This window comes from Halictus rubicundus, chromosome 1 (genome assembly GCF_050948215.1).
Source record: "Halictus rubicundus isolate RS-2024b chromosome 1, iyHalRubi1_principal, whole genome shotgun sequence".
NCBI classification, from domain to species: domain Eukaryota; kingdom Metazoa; phylum Arthropoda; class Insecta; order Hymenoptera; family Halictidae; genus Halictus; species Halictus rubicundus.
Window position 1 is genome coordinate 25452415 of NC_135149.1, and position 15785 is coordinate 25468199.

Below are 15785 nucleotides of genomic sequence, written 5' to 3' on the forward strand. Positions count from 1 at the left end.
TTTGCAGATTTGGTGGTTTAGAAGCTAAAATTGAGAGTGAGACAGCTAGAGGTTAGGTTCGTGGCTTCATTTTAGAATTTGGTGACTGGAATTTAGAACAATGGAGTACAATGTGAACTTCAGGAGCTAGATTCTGCTTCTAGGAGCTATATTTGGGAGCCTAGGAGCTAGATTTTGGACCCAGCAGCTAGGTTAAGGATGTAGGACCTAATCAATCTGAAATTTGGATCTCCAAATCTACAGTTTGCAGATCTGGTAGTTTAGAATCTAAAATTGAGAGTAAGACAGCTAGAGGTTACGTTGGTGGGTTGATTTTAAAATTTGGTGACTAGAATTTAGAACAATGGAGTACAATATGAACTATATAAACTGGACTCTGCTTCTAGGAGTTAGATTTGTGAGCCTAGAGCTGGATTTTGAATCCAGGAGCACGATTTAGAAGCCTAGAAGCTGGGTTTTGTATCCAGGAGCCAAGATTAACAACTGAATTCACATAAAACCCTGAAGAGGCGAAACCAATGAGCGAGGATCGCTTCGTGGAAAGTGGAACTGGGGATTTAGGACCTGGGGAAAGTGCGGATCGAAGGACCCGATCGGAAAAACCGCTTCGGACCGTGTCGGGCAGTTCTCGCTCGCGGCCGCCGCCCCTGCGAGCGTAATCTTATCGCCCGTAGCGATGCGGCGAGCTTGTTCTCTGCGGCTGCAGAACGGAGTCAACGAACGATAAAAAAAAAGCTGCCGGCCATACGCGCGACACAAAGAATAAACTCGGTTGAGCGTTGCGTCTCTCGCCCTCCTGCTTCTTCTTTCGTCTCGTTTCTTCTTTCGTCCGCGCGGCCCTCCGCGCTGCAACTTCGCTGCAAGCCGTGCCGTGTGTGGGCGAGCTCTCTCTCTCTCTCTCTCTCTCTCTTTGCTTTGCTCCTCTCTCTTGTCAAGCCTCTCTCTCTCTCTTTATCCTTCTCTTTCTCCGGTTAGGTTTCTCCGTTGCTCCCGCGCTTTTCCCGGCCGCCGTCACGCACCTCTCTCCCTCTATTCCCCTTTTCTCCTTCTTTTTCCAGCCGACCGCTTGGGGTAGGTCATGGCGGAACCGCGAGAGAGCCGGCGAACGACGAACAAGGAGAAGAAAAAAAAAAGGAAGAAGAAAGAACCGTACGCGACGCGTACACTCTCCGAGGCAGCTCCGCTCCGCGCGAAACAGCGCCGCGCGCGTTCGTTTACTGTCTTTATCCCGCTCTTTGTCGCCGTTTTTCCTGCGCCGACACGTTTTCGACGAGCTATTCGTCATCGGAATGACATTGTTCGTTCCGATACCTCGCGATTTTCACGCTTCTTGCCCGACCGCCGACCACCGACACGCGAGACGACGAGAACCTCTGTCAGCTCGTCTCGAAGCATTTTTGCGAAATTCTTGGTCGTGGACAAGTTGAAATTACCGTGGACTGATTTATTGAATTGTGCAATTGAGATATTTAAATGAAAATCTTCACTTATGTTCGTTGATTGTTTAAGGCATTTTTCTCCGATGCTCAGATTGACTAATTGGTTGCTGAATGATTTAAGGCGAACGATGGTAATATGATGATGTTCCTCGAGAATATTCTGTGAAATATTTCCGGGTCCCCGGAATACGGAACGGTTCTCACGCATGTAAAATTTACACTGCAATTTCAGTTTTGCGTCCTGTTAATCGGCATCCGATTAATTCCTCAGGAGTCACCGAAAATATCACTCTATTTTCACGCATCTATAAACGTCCTGTCATTGATCCGGTTAGCCTCTAAATTCGTAGCACTTTAACATTTTCAACAAGCACGTCCGCGAGCGCGGCCGATATACAGGCTCGAATTGATTCGTTCGATCGTGTATTTATTTACAACAATCGGCTCGTTCATAATTAAGTGAACAGAAGTGCTCTTCAACTGTTACAACGAATAAAATTGTGCAAGTGGTTAAACGCGTCATCTATCTCGAAATGAATCCTCTGAACGTTGTCCACATGAAAAAACTTTATTCAATAAATTTCCCTTTCTAAGTGAACAATTTTTAAAAATTAATCTGCTGATAGAAACGATTTTTCAAAGAGCCAGGCACTGAACTTCCCTCTTGTCGAAAGTATTTCAGCCCTCTGATAATTTGGAAATTAATTTAGCAATAGAAATAATTTTTTAGACGGACAGGCATTAAACTATCCTCTTTTCGAAAGTATTTTAGCCCTCCAACAATTTTAAAAAATGGATTCAGAGAAACTACCCCCACTTGGAAAGTATTCCAGCCCTCTGACAATTTTAAAAAATTAATTTAGCAATAGAAATCATTTTCTAGAAGAACAGGATATTAAATTTTCTTTTCTTGGAAAAGATTTCAGCCCTCTGACAATTTTAAAAATTAATTTATCAGTAGAAATAATTTCCTAAAAGGACAGACATTAAACCTCCCTCTCTCCGAAAGTATTTCAACCCTCCAACAATTTAAAAAAATTGATTCAGAGATAGGAACAATTTCTGAAAGATGCAGACATAAAACTACCCCCACTTGGAAAGTATTCCAGCCCTCTGACAATTTTAAAAAATTAATTCGGCGATAGGAACAATTTCTTAAGCATACAAACATTAAACTACCCCCACTCGGAAAGTATTCCAGCCCTCTAACAATTTAAAAAAATTAATTTAGCAATAGAAATCATTTTCTAGAAGAACTGGATATTAAATTTTCTTTTCTTGGAAAAGATTTCAGCCCTCTGGCAATTTAAAAAATTAATTTATCAGTAGAAATAATTTCCTAAAAGGACAGACATTAAACCTCCCTCTCTCCGAAAGTATTTCAACCCTCCAACAATTTAAAAAAATTGATTCAGAGATAGGAACAATTTCTGAAGGATGCAGACATAAAACTACCCCCACTCGGAAAGTATTCCAGCCCTCTGACAATTTTAAAAAATTAATTTAGCAATAGAAATCATTTTCTAGAAGAACAGGATATTAAATTTTCTTTTCTTGGAAAAGATTTCAGCCCTCTGACAATTTTAAAAATTAATTTATCAGTAGAAATAATTTCCTAAAAGGACAGACATTAAACCTCCCTCTCTCCGAAAGTATTTCAACCCTCCAACAATTTAAAAAAATTGATTCAGAGATAGGAACAATTTCTGAAGGATGCAGACATAAAACTACCCCCACTCGGAAAGTATTCCAGCCCTCTGACAATTTTAAAAAATTAATTTAGCAATAGAAATCATTTTCTAGAAGAACAGGATATTAAATTTTCTTTTCTTGGAAAAGATTTCAGCCCTCTGACAATTTTAAAAATTAATTTATCAGTAGAAATAATTTCCTAAAAGGACAGACATTAAACCTCCCTCTCTCCGAAAGTATTTCAACCCTCCAACAATTTAAAAAAATTGATTCAGAGATAGGAACAATTTCTGAAAGATGCAGACATAAAACTACCCCCACTTGGAAAGTATTCCAGCCCTCTGACAATTTTAAAAAATTAATTCGGCGATAGGAACAATTTCTTAAGCATACAAACATTAAACTACCCCCACTCGGAAAGTATTCCAGCCCTCTAACAATTTAAAAAAATTAATTTAGCAATAGAAATCATTTTCTAGAAGAACAGGATATTAAATTTTCCTTTCTTGGAAAAGATTTCAGCCCTCCTACAGTGTTAAAAATAGATCCGGCGATAGAAATAATTTCCCAAAGAGACAGACAATATTCCAGATCTCGTGTTTATTAAAACGATAGTGACCCTCGGCGCCGAATTTCCCAGAAACCAACCCCCCGACTCCAATCGTTTCAATTCGCCGAGGATTCTCCACGGTACCGAAGATCGAACAATTCGATTAGGTGGATGATCTTAGCGGCCGGTATAACGGGGCACGAGGGAGAGGGGGGTTAGCGGGCGTTATTGTTAGCGATCATGCGATCTGAAAATCATAGAAAATTACTGAAAAGCCAGGAAACTTTGCAGGCCGTGTGGCCGGCATTCGCGAAGAACCGGTTGCCCGTGGACTTGAGATGTCGTAATTTTGCGTTCGCCATAACGGCTCGACGGCACGGAAGTTCCTACCCCCTCATCTTTCATCCTGCGAGTTTTCTTCTTCGACTCGAAACAGAGAGAACACCCTGCCTCCGCACACCCCTCTCGTCGTAATAGTAGAAGGGTTAGTGAAACAATGGCGCGCCCGCGAGAACACCGTTATTTAAATAACACGGGGTTGCAGTCGAAATGAAGAAAAAAAAAAGCCGTTCAAGGGGATGCGAACGTGAGAAAAGACGCGAGGAATCTGCGAGCCCTTTGTTCGAGGATCATCTGCCTTCATCCGCCATTTCACGTACAGATCTATTAGCTTTTGCATCGAGTCTCTGCCTCATTTAATTTCTCTCAATTCTTCCACTAATTTCTTCCTAATTTCAGAAACTTGTGATCCATAATTGAAGCCTCTGGTTGAAAAACATTTTTATATTCTGAATTGTGAAATTTTCATCCTCTAACAGCCAGCACAGAGATATTTTTTTAGCTAGTTCAATTAGTTCGATTTGATTGATCGGTTCAGTGTGAATACACTAAAAATTGCTAGCACGGTTTGTCAGTGTTATTTAACGCGACTCTCACGCTTCTTTTCGCTCGCAGCGAAAACGGGAAAGCAACTTCCGGCCGGCAGTGGCGAAACAATTGAATTAGCTTTAAAGGAGGATTAATCGTACCGGTGGCTCCATATTCGTCGAGCGGAATCTGTTGAACCCTATCACTAAACGAATAACATTTAACTGGAGATGTTTATCGGCGCCTTAATGTGCGCTAATAAATCGATGATTCAGTCATTTTAAATTCCACGCTCGCTGTCAATAATATTATTCTTCACAGTGTATGGAAATTAACGAAACACTAATTTGTCTCAATTATGTCCCTGTTTGCATTTCACTCTACATCGACGTTTGCCATTAATCAAATCAATGAAATAAAACTGTTTCGAATTGTCCGATAATATTCAATTCTGTACTTTATTGTATACGACCTTCCAAGACGTGAGTTTCTTTTAACTATTCCCTCTATGTCTTTTCATCCCTTAAAGTGTATCATCAATTATTAGCAGATCAATGCTAAAAATTATTAACCCTCTGCACTCGAAGCTGTTTTAAAACCATTTCTTCTGACCCAGAATATTTCTGTATAATTTATTTCTTTGTATGCGTATGACGTCTATTACTCGTATTTACAAATTTTTATGAATTTCTTAGATACCAACTTAGTGTAAAAATTGTTTTGAATAATAGTGTAGCAATTTGTAGTGGCGCCTAGACTCGCCAAATACAACTTTCTAATACAGAAATTTCATTAATATATTTTTATAGGCACCGATAATCTTTGCATCCCCTAGCCTAAGCCCTCGATTACAAGATTAAACTATCTATCCCCACCAAAATCAAATCTAATTCTTCATGGGCCGAACGAATTAACAAGGCAGTGTCACTGCTGGTCGTTTTGTTCTCAGCATTGTTCTATCGATCGTTTCACAGCATCTCCGTCTTCGACCCCCTCGATCATCGTCTTCCTCCTTCCCCGGTGCATCATGGTTCCGGTTCTGGCAGCTGTCGCTCAAGATTGGGACTCCGAATCGGTCAAGGGTAGTGTGTAACGTTACCTCCGCTTCGTCGCGGAACCGGTTTAAAGGGCAGGGTGAAAGAGAGATTTGGAGGGAAACGGTCCGTCGCAAAAAATTCATTTGAATCGCCGGAGGGTCGGGCAGAGGTGTCGAAATAATTGGATTTTAATTTTCGTCCCGGCGAAAGAACAAAAACCCCGCTCCCTCCCCTCCCCTCCCTTTGCTACTATGTATGTACATTCTCCTCCCCGATCGGAGAACCATGAGAACCGCTCGACGACGAGTGTTTGTACAACGTTGCTCCGCATTAATGTTTTCGACTTTCTATCATCTTTCGCGCCCTTTGTTTTCCCACGACTCGCACCGCCGCTTACTTTCACGCACGTGGTTGTTTTAATCGTTACTCTCGAATCGATGCTCTCGAGCGTCGTTTTTGGGTAGCCGAGGATCAAGAGGATCGAGATGCGAGATTTACTGGAACCCCGGAAATTGTTATTCACAGGGGATCAAGAATTCTTGAATTTTATGGATCAGCTTCTGTCGAGGATTATCCTTTGACAATTATTTGTATATTTACAAAAGTTGTAGGAATGTTGTATTTACGTAACATAAATTTGTGAAAATTATGCTTATGAGAATTGTATAAGCACCACTCGTTATATTTTAGTGGACAAAGAAGATTTTTATTATTTTAATAGTCATGAAATTATCTTCCGCGACTCTTTGGCACCACTAGTGTAGAACAAACGAAATGAAAGTATTATTTATGCACTCCAGTGTGCAACGTTAAACGCACAATGCAACAGGAATGCAGAGCCATTTGTGCATGAAATTAGATACTACTTTGCTTCAAGCATATTATCCTTGAACCTTTCAATTAACCGTACGAACTTTCAATCTGACATAATCGCGTCCTGTACAAACTACGATTCGCACAAAAATTGTTCCTAATTAATTACAAACGTCCAGCAACGTTCCACTTATCAGCCAGGTCTGTCAAGAATAAAACAAGAAGCTTGCTGCAATCAGGATTGAATCGAACGAGAATTCTCAGCATTGAGAAATTGAACGCTGCAAAAATGAAAATACGTCAAAATGCGGGATTATGTTTCAATGCTCGGCGAGCTGTTCCAAGGAGTTCCACGTGTCTCGTGAACGCGGCGAAGTGTCCTAATCGATCACAAACGTCCAAACAATCCTCATCAATAATCGATACATCTTTCCAGGAGCAATCGACGTCAGAAGATGCCCAGAAAAAATTGTTTAAAGCATTGACTGAACAAAAACCGATGTCCCCTAAGCGAAATCTTTAGTCTCACAATAACTATGCATAACTGTGCTGTGCTACATGAACCTAATATCTGTGGCCGGTCCCTACGGACCGGCGTGGCACTGGACGAACTAAGCAATTTCCTTTGACATGAATTAATTCCCAGAAACCGTCAAAGCATCGGTAGATGGACCAGCATCGGTGGATAAGACGGCAAAAGGATAAAGATCCACGATTAGGTTCTAACAATCAACCTTCGGAAAGGAAGAAATTCTTAAAAAACTTCCTGCGGTAAAAATGAATTCTCAGAGGATGTCGAACATCGTCGGCAGATTGAACAACACCGTTGCAAAAAAAGTATAAATCCCGCGATGATGTTCCGATAATCTCAGAGCGTTGTGGGGAAGGGTTGCAAGTGTTCCTCGGACGCGACGCTGGCAACACTTAGCCCCCGCTCCCCCGGCGAGGGGAGCCCGAGGAACGCCACAAAGGAGGCGAATGTTTTAATTAAATCCGGGGGAAAACGCGAAAACTTCGCCATCGCGCGGCGTTTTTGCGATTTTCCGAAAGTTTCGGGCCGCGGCGCGGCGCGGCGCGGCGCGACTCCGCTTTCAAGGTGGCGATGGACGGGCGCGCGCGGTTTCCTTTAACCGCCTCTCCATTCATCCCCCTCGGAAAACCGAGCCACCCACCGCCCCCGGTTCCACCCGGTGGACCCTCGGAGGGAATAAAAGAAGACGCGGCGAAAAACAAAAGAACGGTCCACGGCTACTTAGCGAAACAAATTGTTGCTTCGTACTGAGAATTTAAAAGTTTCCCCGGGCGACTTCTCTCTTTTCAGCCAGCGCCGAACTCGCCCGGGCGGTAGTCAACCCCCCTGTCTTCTCTTTGTTGCATCTCTTTCCGGGTATCTCCGTCGAAACGACGTGGCAGCATCGTTTCTGTTCGCGTCCCTGTCCGCGGATATTCTGGTTCTTTCGCGTCGCAACGGTTAGCCCCGACTGGATTCGCGGCTCGTTAGGCCGGTGCTTCCTTTCCCTTCATTTCGGTGCCGGCTCGTAAAAGGACAACCGGCCATATACGCGTCGACTCGCGTACTATCGATCGACCGACGGACTGTCCCATTAAATCGGCCGCGTCGTGCGTGGAATACGCGTACGCGACAATTAAACGCGCGTTATTGTCCCGCCCCGGGGCACCTGCGCCCTCCTCCTGACCGCGGAAGGCTCCTCACGAGCCACCATTTCACCGAAAGAAATTTCTCGAAGAAACTTCGCGAAACTGGGATCGATCTCGAACCGCCACACAGCGGTCGATAATATCCAGAACAACAAGAGAGAAAAAATATACCGTCGACGATCCACGGACGAGAGCACGGCAACGTTCGCTGGTCGTCGACGACGCGTGCGAACAGGCAATCGTAATAACACAGAAACATAAACCATACGGAAGCACATACACGCACGTAGAGCAGCATGCCAGAGCAGCGGTGTGGTAACAAAATCAATCATAAATGGTGTGTATTAACGTGTGTGTGTCACTATCTAGAGAGTACAACAAACAATCGTGTGGAAAGAAACAAAAAAAAAATGGGTGAACATCGACTAGGGGAAGAGGCCGACTAGGTCGGCGTTCTCTGTGTTAAAATGAAAAAGTCAGAACGGCTTTGTCGAGACGTGCGGGAGGAATTTTTGTGTGATTCGGGTCTACGGTGGAGATAATAATAATAATAATAATAATAATAATAATAATAATAATGAGGTATACTGTATAAATGAAAGTCTACGGAACTGATAGAGATACGGTGACTGGGTTAGAAGCTGTGCGACCAAAGGGAAGATGTACAAGAAGTATTAGAGAAAATAATAATAAGTAGGGGATTCGTGAACGGGCTGAGTGTTCAACTCACTCGTTGCAGGGTGGACCAGCATTCCTCGAGGGCGCGCTCGCTGATGTTGCCCATTCCTCCGCCTCCGCCGGCGCCTCCCGCACCGCCAAGTCCCGCCGCAGAGGCACGAGACTATCGGGCAAGACAGGAGGCTCGTGTTAGTTTACTTTCCTGCTGGCCCTCTCAAACCACTATTAACAACAATCGGACTTCTGCCCGGGCGACCACCTCGATACTCGGACTCTCATGCGACGCCGATTAGGCCTCGACGCTCGCGGCGCTAACGGCGTGCGGTTCCTCTTCGACAGTGCCTCTCTCTCTCTCTCTCCCTCTCTCTCTCTCTCGACCGTCGAGACTCTTAACCCCTTGCACTGTCCAGGCGATCATGATTTCGAACAGAATGCTACTCATTTCTATTATGTTGAAACAGAATTCTGTTTTTCTATTTTCTAGCTGACACGTCAAGAGCCTCGCCGGTCCGCGGGGACCGGCGTCAGACTTTAGGTTCATGTTAGGTTCTTGCATACTGATTGCGAGACTAAAGATTTCGATTAGGACATCGGGTTTCGTTCAATCAATGCTTTAAGAAAAAGAATGTAATGTAAAATGGTTAATGTGTTTTGTTGAAATGTGATTTATTTTTCTCTTAACCTGTTATTAATTTCATGGAAATATTGAAAATCGATTTTAACAGAATTCTGTTTAACAAATATCTTTCCTCTTCTTCCCAATGAAATTTTAATCGCTCCGTTCATCGTAGTGCAAGGGGTTCAACTGTGGCACCACTGGTGGTAAATGAGGGTTAATTTGGTTTTCAATTAGATTCTGTGTGCCTGTGATTAGTCTTTCATTTTTTGGGAGTGCGTGGAAATTGTCTTTGTAGGAGAATTAGCGACACCTTTAATTTTTTTTAACCAGATTTTGCTGTGTCGAGCGTCGATTGTTATTTATTAGTGCTATTAGCAGATTAGGACTTTTGTTAATTCGTAAGAGGTACGATAGGTATTGCTTCTACTTCGATTTTAATATATTGAGAGACAACTTTTCTATTTAACTATTTAACTAAATTTCATTTTCGGTTCGATTAGCACGTCATCGGTCGAATCACGAGAACCGTATAAAAAGGAGTTCGTTTAACGAAACCGAGAATACAAGTTTAATGATCTCGCGTGTCACAGCTGCTTAATTTGACACTGCTAAAATTGGATAAATATACACGTCAGTCGCGAATTTTCTTAACGAGTTTCTCCACAATTTCTCGCTGAAGATAATTGATAACGTGATACAAAATTCAGGATCTCGGACAAGATTTCTCCACAAAGAGTCACTTCCGCATACTTTTACATAAACAACGGTCGGACATAATCACGGACACACGTTCGAATTGTACTGGGCGATACGGAACACTGAAATTAGCCACGGCCAAATTAACATCGACAGATTCTGACTTCTCGCGGAATGTTTCGGTTCGAAGCGAAGCGTTATTCGATAATTGACACGGACGAAATATCGCGAAGCATACCAAAGAAATTTAAGCGTCGTTTAACACATCGAGTGCTCTGAAGAATTCATAATTACTTAAATATTGTAAAGACTTTACATTATGGAACAGGGAAAAGTGATATCCATTAGCAAGAAATCGTGTCAGTCTTTCCAGTCAGAAACTTGTCATTTTCGAATGAGCAGGACCACTGTCCAGTTTCGATCGCTGTTATAATACTTCGCACCGAAACATTGTGCTTTGAAAATCTTAAATCGCCGACAAGTAACAGCGGAAAAAGCCTAATGAAAAAGAAAATGTATTCAAGACGTTCCGGATGATCTAAAGTCAATGCAAACACCTAACTTTTAACACCCGTTAAACACCGATTAGTATGTCTCCGAATGATGACATAGTACGTGAAGGAGGAGCTTAAAAATTCTGCAAGAAGTGATCAGTGACTCAAGACACAAATAAAAAGAGTATTAATCATTATTAAATATTGTGCGGTGACATGAATTTAACACTAGGTGAATTTATCACGGGTTCTAGTCTTGTTAATTTACAATTATTAAAATTCTAAAGATACCTCTGTGAGGAATTATTCAACAAATTTATTTTCTTGGGTATATGTTATTAAAAAAAAAAGACTAAATATTAATCAATTGAGTACGATACAACAGTATTAATCAATTGAGAATGATACAACAATTATGAAATATTCTGCGGTGACATGAATTTAACGCTAGGTGAATTTATCACGGGTTCTAGTATTGTTAATTTACAATTATTAAAATTCTAAAGAATCATCTGTGAGGAATTATTCAACAAATTTATTTGCTTGGGTATACGTTATTAAATAGAAATGGCAAAAAATTTGGGCAGCACATACGCGTTATTTGTATAAAGAAATGTAAAATAGTCACTTGCTCCGTAAACCTAGTGTTAAGAAACGCAAACAGAAGGTGCGTCAGACTCGACTTGCTAAATTGTTGATCAGTTGAGAACGTGAACTAATAACTGTAAAAATATTCTGCACCGACGTGAATTTAAAAAATGAAAACAGAAATCACTTCAGACTCAACCGACTGTATTATTCATTGAATATTGCGCGAGGCGAATTGCTGGTTCAAAATTAAATCTGTCTAGCCATAGAAAAATCGATTAACAAATAACCTCAAAAAATCACTGTAGAAGCCAGTGAAAATCCACGGAGAGGCAAACTATTATGAAAATCGCATGTTTCGATCTCAGTGTCCAGAATCACCACGGTACATAGAAGCGGTTGTCTCTCGAGGCCTTCGATAAAAGAAGAACGCACGGGGGGTCGAAAAGAAAGAGTTGGACGAAAGGGTAGAGGCAAAGAGAGAGAAATAGAAAGTAAGAGAGAAAGTAAGAAAGAGAGAGAGAGAGAGAGAGAGAGAGGGGAGAAAGGGTAAGAGAAGAAAGAAAAAAAGGAGTAAAAAAAGGTACGGATCGCTATTAGCGTGGCGAGAGAGAGAGAGAGAGAGAGAGAGAGAGAGAGAGAGAGAGAGAGAGAGAGAGAGAGAGAGAGAGAGAGAGAGAGAGAGAGAGAGAGAGAGAGAGACCCCGAAGCGGATCCGCGGGGATATATTTACTTAGTTTCCTCGTATCGAAGCTCGCGGGGACTGTGGCATCGCAGAAGCACGCCGCGATATTTTCTCGAGAACATCTTCTCGGCGTACCGTATGACGTATGCGTATAGTATTATCTGTGTTGCGCGGGTCAAGAACCCCGAGAGACGACGTATCTGCATCTCCTCTCGCATCGGTGTGCGTGGGCCGCGTTTGCATTTGTGGCCCCGTGACTCTAATGTGTGCGTGCCTGCCTGCCTGCCCGCCTGGCTGCTCGCTCGCACGCTCGCTCGCTTGCACGCTTGCACGCTTACTCGCTCGCTTGCTCGCACGCTCGCGAGCTAGAGCCCGGCTAGCTCGCGAACGTCCACGTTCACTCGCTCTCCCTCCCTCTCACTCTCCCTCTCTCTCTCTATCAAGCTCTTTCCACTTCTCTCCCTCACTCGCTCGCAAGATACATGTCTCTCTCTCTCTCTCTCTCTCTCTCTCTCTCTCTCTCTCACTACTCAAAGTCATCTCGCTCGCACGCTCCCTCTCTCGCTCGTTCTCGCGGCGAACGCGTGTTGTGAAGTACTCGCGACGCGGTTAGTCAACGTATTCCGATGTGCGTGAACCATGGTCAGTGTATCTCGGGTACAGTCGCGGATTCAAACTTTCGAAGCCGCCGAACGGACACCAAATCGACTGGATTCCTTCGTAGTCAGACAGTTAGGCCGACAGACGCCCTTTCGACGCACTCCCCGCAAACCCTTTCACCTTCCGAACTGATTTTCTCCCCTGAAGACGCTTTAAGAAAAATTAAATCTAGCGCTTCGCTGCCGAGGTGCATCCACAATTATCAAAACCCATTTTCTGTCTTCCCTTTTCGCACTATTTTTAGGTCTCGCCGAAGTACTTAACAAATTGATCACCGAATCGTAAGGACTCGTATAGATACATGGAAATCTTTTACACTAATCTTGATAACTGATCTTTTGTAAAAATGGCGGCTCGAACGCTTGACTCTTGTGATATTTCTTGAGTCACTTCTGTGCCCGATGGCCTAATTACCCAGCGTTAAAGGGACAATATTACACTGAACGTTTGATCCGATTATGACAATAAATGGTCATCTTATTTTGCAACATTTTCATTTACTTGTAGCTGATAGATTCTCGCGAGAAACATTTGCCAATGTGCTGGAACCATAATTTTGAATACAAGCAAATACATGACTATGCGTACACGCGCCACACGAATGCCAGTGAATCTGTTAAGTTTAGATTGCACTGTTGGAGCGAATGGGTTTTCTGAAATATTGTTCGGGACGAATTTAGGCGAACTCATGTCGCTACGAGAAGTTTTGCGGAGTCTTTGAGCCTCCACCTCGGCAGTTGCGCTTTAACCCTGCGGATGCTGCTATTTTAGAGATACACAGATTATGCGTGTATTATGGTCTGTTTTTCGAAAGATGATGCCTCAGATACCGACCATAGTCATAACAGCTATCTATTCTACTCCTGGGAGCTTTATGCTATTAATCTGGAGTAATTAGACTGCTATTTTCACCAACGGTGTTTCTCATTGTTACAGTGTTTTTCTTTTATCTAAAACAGAGATTGCGATGAAGTAATGGATCAACGAAAATGATCCGTTTCGGATATTTTGTTTTACTGCTGAAACTACGCTTTTACGGAATGTTACTAAAATAATTGATGTTAGAATTTTGATGGACGTGTTTCTGCAATCTTTCGCGGAGATTGTGAACTTAGTGCTCGCTGTTTCCAGCATTAAAATAGACACGACCAATGCACATCGAACAAGACTTCAATACTTCTTTGCGGGGGTGTAAAATATTATACTTAGCAAATTAACGCCGCAGGGTTAAAGTGCATTCTCCATTCTAATCGTAAGATATTAAGCGTCTCCAGCTAGATCCGCATTAATTTCGCGACCTACCAGTAGACTAAGGATCTTCACGCATTTGCGGCTGCTCAGTGGTCTATCAAATAATTTTTGCAAAATACGCGCATGGAGATAAACTTCTACCTAATTCACATCTCCATCACTCTGCAGACTTATTATATTCGTCAAACTCAAACACAATTTTTATTTCACTTTGATCTCTACGAAACTCTGGACACAGATTAACTTATGTCGAATACAAATTTTTATAAACTAGATGATACATATTACGTACGAATCTATTAAACTATGTACATGAAAATTTGTGCAAAGATCCGTAGTACAGCGATAGCTAAAAATTCCACTGACAAGATCAAACTTCGGAACTGTATCTTTAAAACTTGAAACGAAAAATTCTCTCTACAGTCAGAAAAGATTCGTTAGAAGCAAACAAAAAATCCTGCTAAATTCGAACCTAATCGCGACGTTGAGTTTCCTAAACCGCTTCCCTAATTTGCGGCACAAACGCACGCGAATCTGACGGCCCGACGACGCCCTAAGACGCCGGTTTCCCGAGCGTTTTTCAGCGTCGGTCAGAAACTGTTTGGAAGTATTGTCCGGCGTCGGTCGGCCCAAGTGAATGACCCTATTTATCGGCGCATTATGCACTTTTATCGCGGTCGCCTCGTCCCAGTTTATTTATCTCATCTCTCCGGGAGCATGGCCGCGGAACACGACCGCGGAGATCGAGAGGGAACAGAAGCGAGAGGTGATCCCGACAGACCACGCGCGAACGGAAGAAATCATGATCGAATAAACGTATGCACGAGTAGAAGAAGAACGAACGAACGAACCGAAAGAAAGGTTCTCTCACCTGCAACTCGTTGACGAGCTTCTCGGTGAGGCTGGCGTCGTGGGAGTCCTGGCTGGTGGCGCCGGGACTCAGCATCGAGTTCTGGGAGTTCTGTTGCTGGTTGGCGGACATGTTCATCACGGCGAGGCCGCCGTTCTGAGCAATACTGCTGGCCATGTTGAGCGCCTGTTGCTGCAGGTTCTGCGCCTGTTGCTGCAGGTTCTGCGTGAGGTTCTGCGCCTGTTGGCTGAGGGTCTGTTGTTGCAGCGTCTGCGACAGGTTCTGCGCCTGGCTCTGGATGTTCTGTTGCAGATTCTGGCTAGCCTGGCTGAGATTCTGCGGCTGGTTCAGCAACTGTTGTTGCTGCTGCGGCGACAGGCTCGGCGTTAGACTTTGCGCCAGGTTGTGCTGCAACGTCTGGCCAAGGTTCTGCTGCATGTTCTGCGTGAGCGCCTGGGTCAGCGCTTGTCCCAAATTCTGGTTGAGCGCCTGAGCCGCCTGGACCGCCTGAACGGCCAGCGACGGGCTCGAGGCTTGCGACATTGTCTGTTGTGCTTGCGCCAGGTTATGAAGGCTCTGGGCCATACTGGACGCGATGGCGCTCTGATGATCCGCCTGAGGGGACGGCGTCGTCGGCGCCGGGGAAGACTGATGCTGCGCTCCCTGGGCCGTTTGCTGGCTCATGGACATCGCGTGCTGCTGTTGCTGCTGCATCTGCTGTTGCGGGCTGGCCGTCGGCCCTAGCCCGGAGTTCGAGGTTTGCTGCACTTGCGACACGCCCGTCTGCTGCTGCTGTTGTTGCTGTTGTTGCTGCTGCGGCGTTTGACCGAGCGGACTGTGCAACTGTTGCACCTGTTGGTGTTGCTGTTGCTGGGTCGAGTTCGATATAGGGCTATGCTGTATCCCCGGCGAGTGCTGAGGCGGTCCCCGCTGCGGCTGCTGCCAGTAATCGGACATCTTAAAGACATGCTGTCGCAGCGCGTGGAGGTTCGCGGCCGCCGCGGTGACGGCCGACGTTTCAACCTCCATTGGTTCCGGCACGTTTTCGAGGTCCGGCTCCGGCGAGCTGCAAGGGTCCTCGTCCTCCTCCTCGTCCTCCCTCTCGGTGATGTCCTCGTCGTCCTCGTCCTGTATCCTGACCCCTCGACTATCCGGCTCGGGGCCTGGCTGGCCTCCTCCAGCAACACCAGCAACACCACCGCCGCTT

The 15785-nt window shown here is 44.2% G+C and overlaps 1 protein-coding gene across 4 annotated transcripts in view; it reads right to left on the reverse strand.

Moving 5' to 3' along the window:
- Window positions 1-15615, reverse strand: part of Dati (zinc finger protein datilografo) — a 131592-nt gene extending 115977 nt beyond the window's left edge. For 3 of the 4 annotated variants that reach the window (XM_076796180.1, XM_076796188.1, XM_076796170.1), the window contains exons 1-2: window positions 14600-15607; window positions 8788-8898 (exon numbers count right to left, since the gene is read on the reverse strand). In XM_076796180.1, coding sequence (XP_076652295.1) covers window positions 8788-8898; window positions 14600-15607 — 1119 coding nt within the window. Of the gene's footprint in view, window positions 1-8787; window positions 8899-14599 lie in introns of all 4 variants that reach the window. The other variant, XM_076796195.1, reaches the window with a different exon arrangement.
- Window positions 15616-15785: the final 170 nt, after the last annotated feature.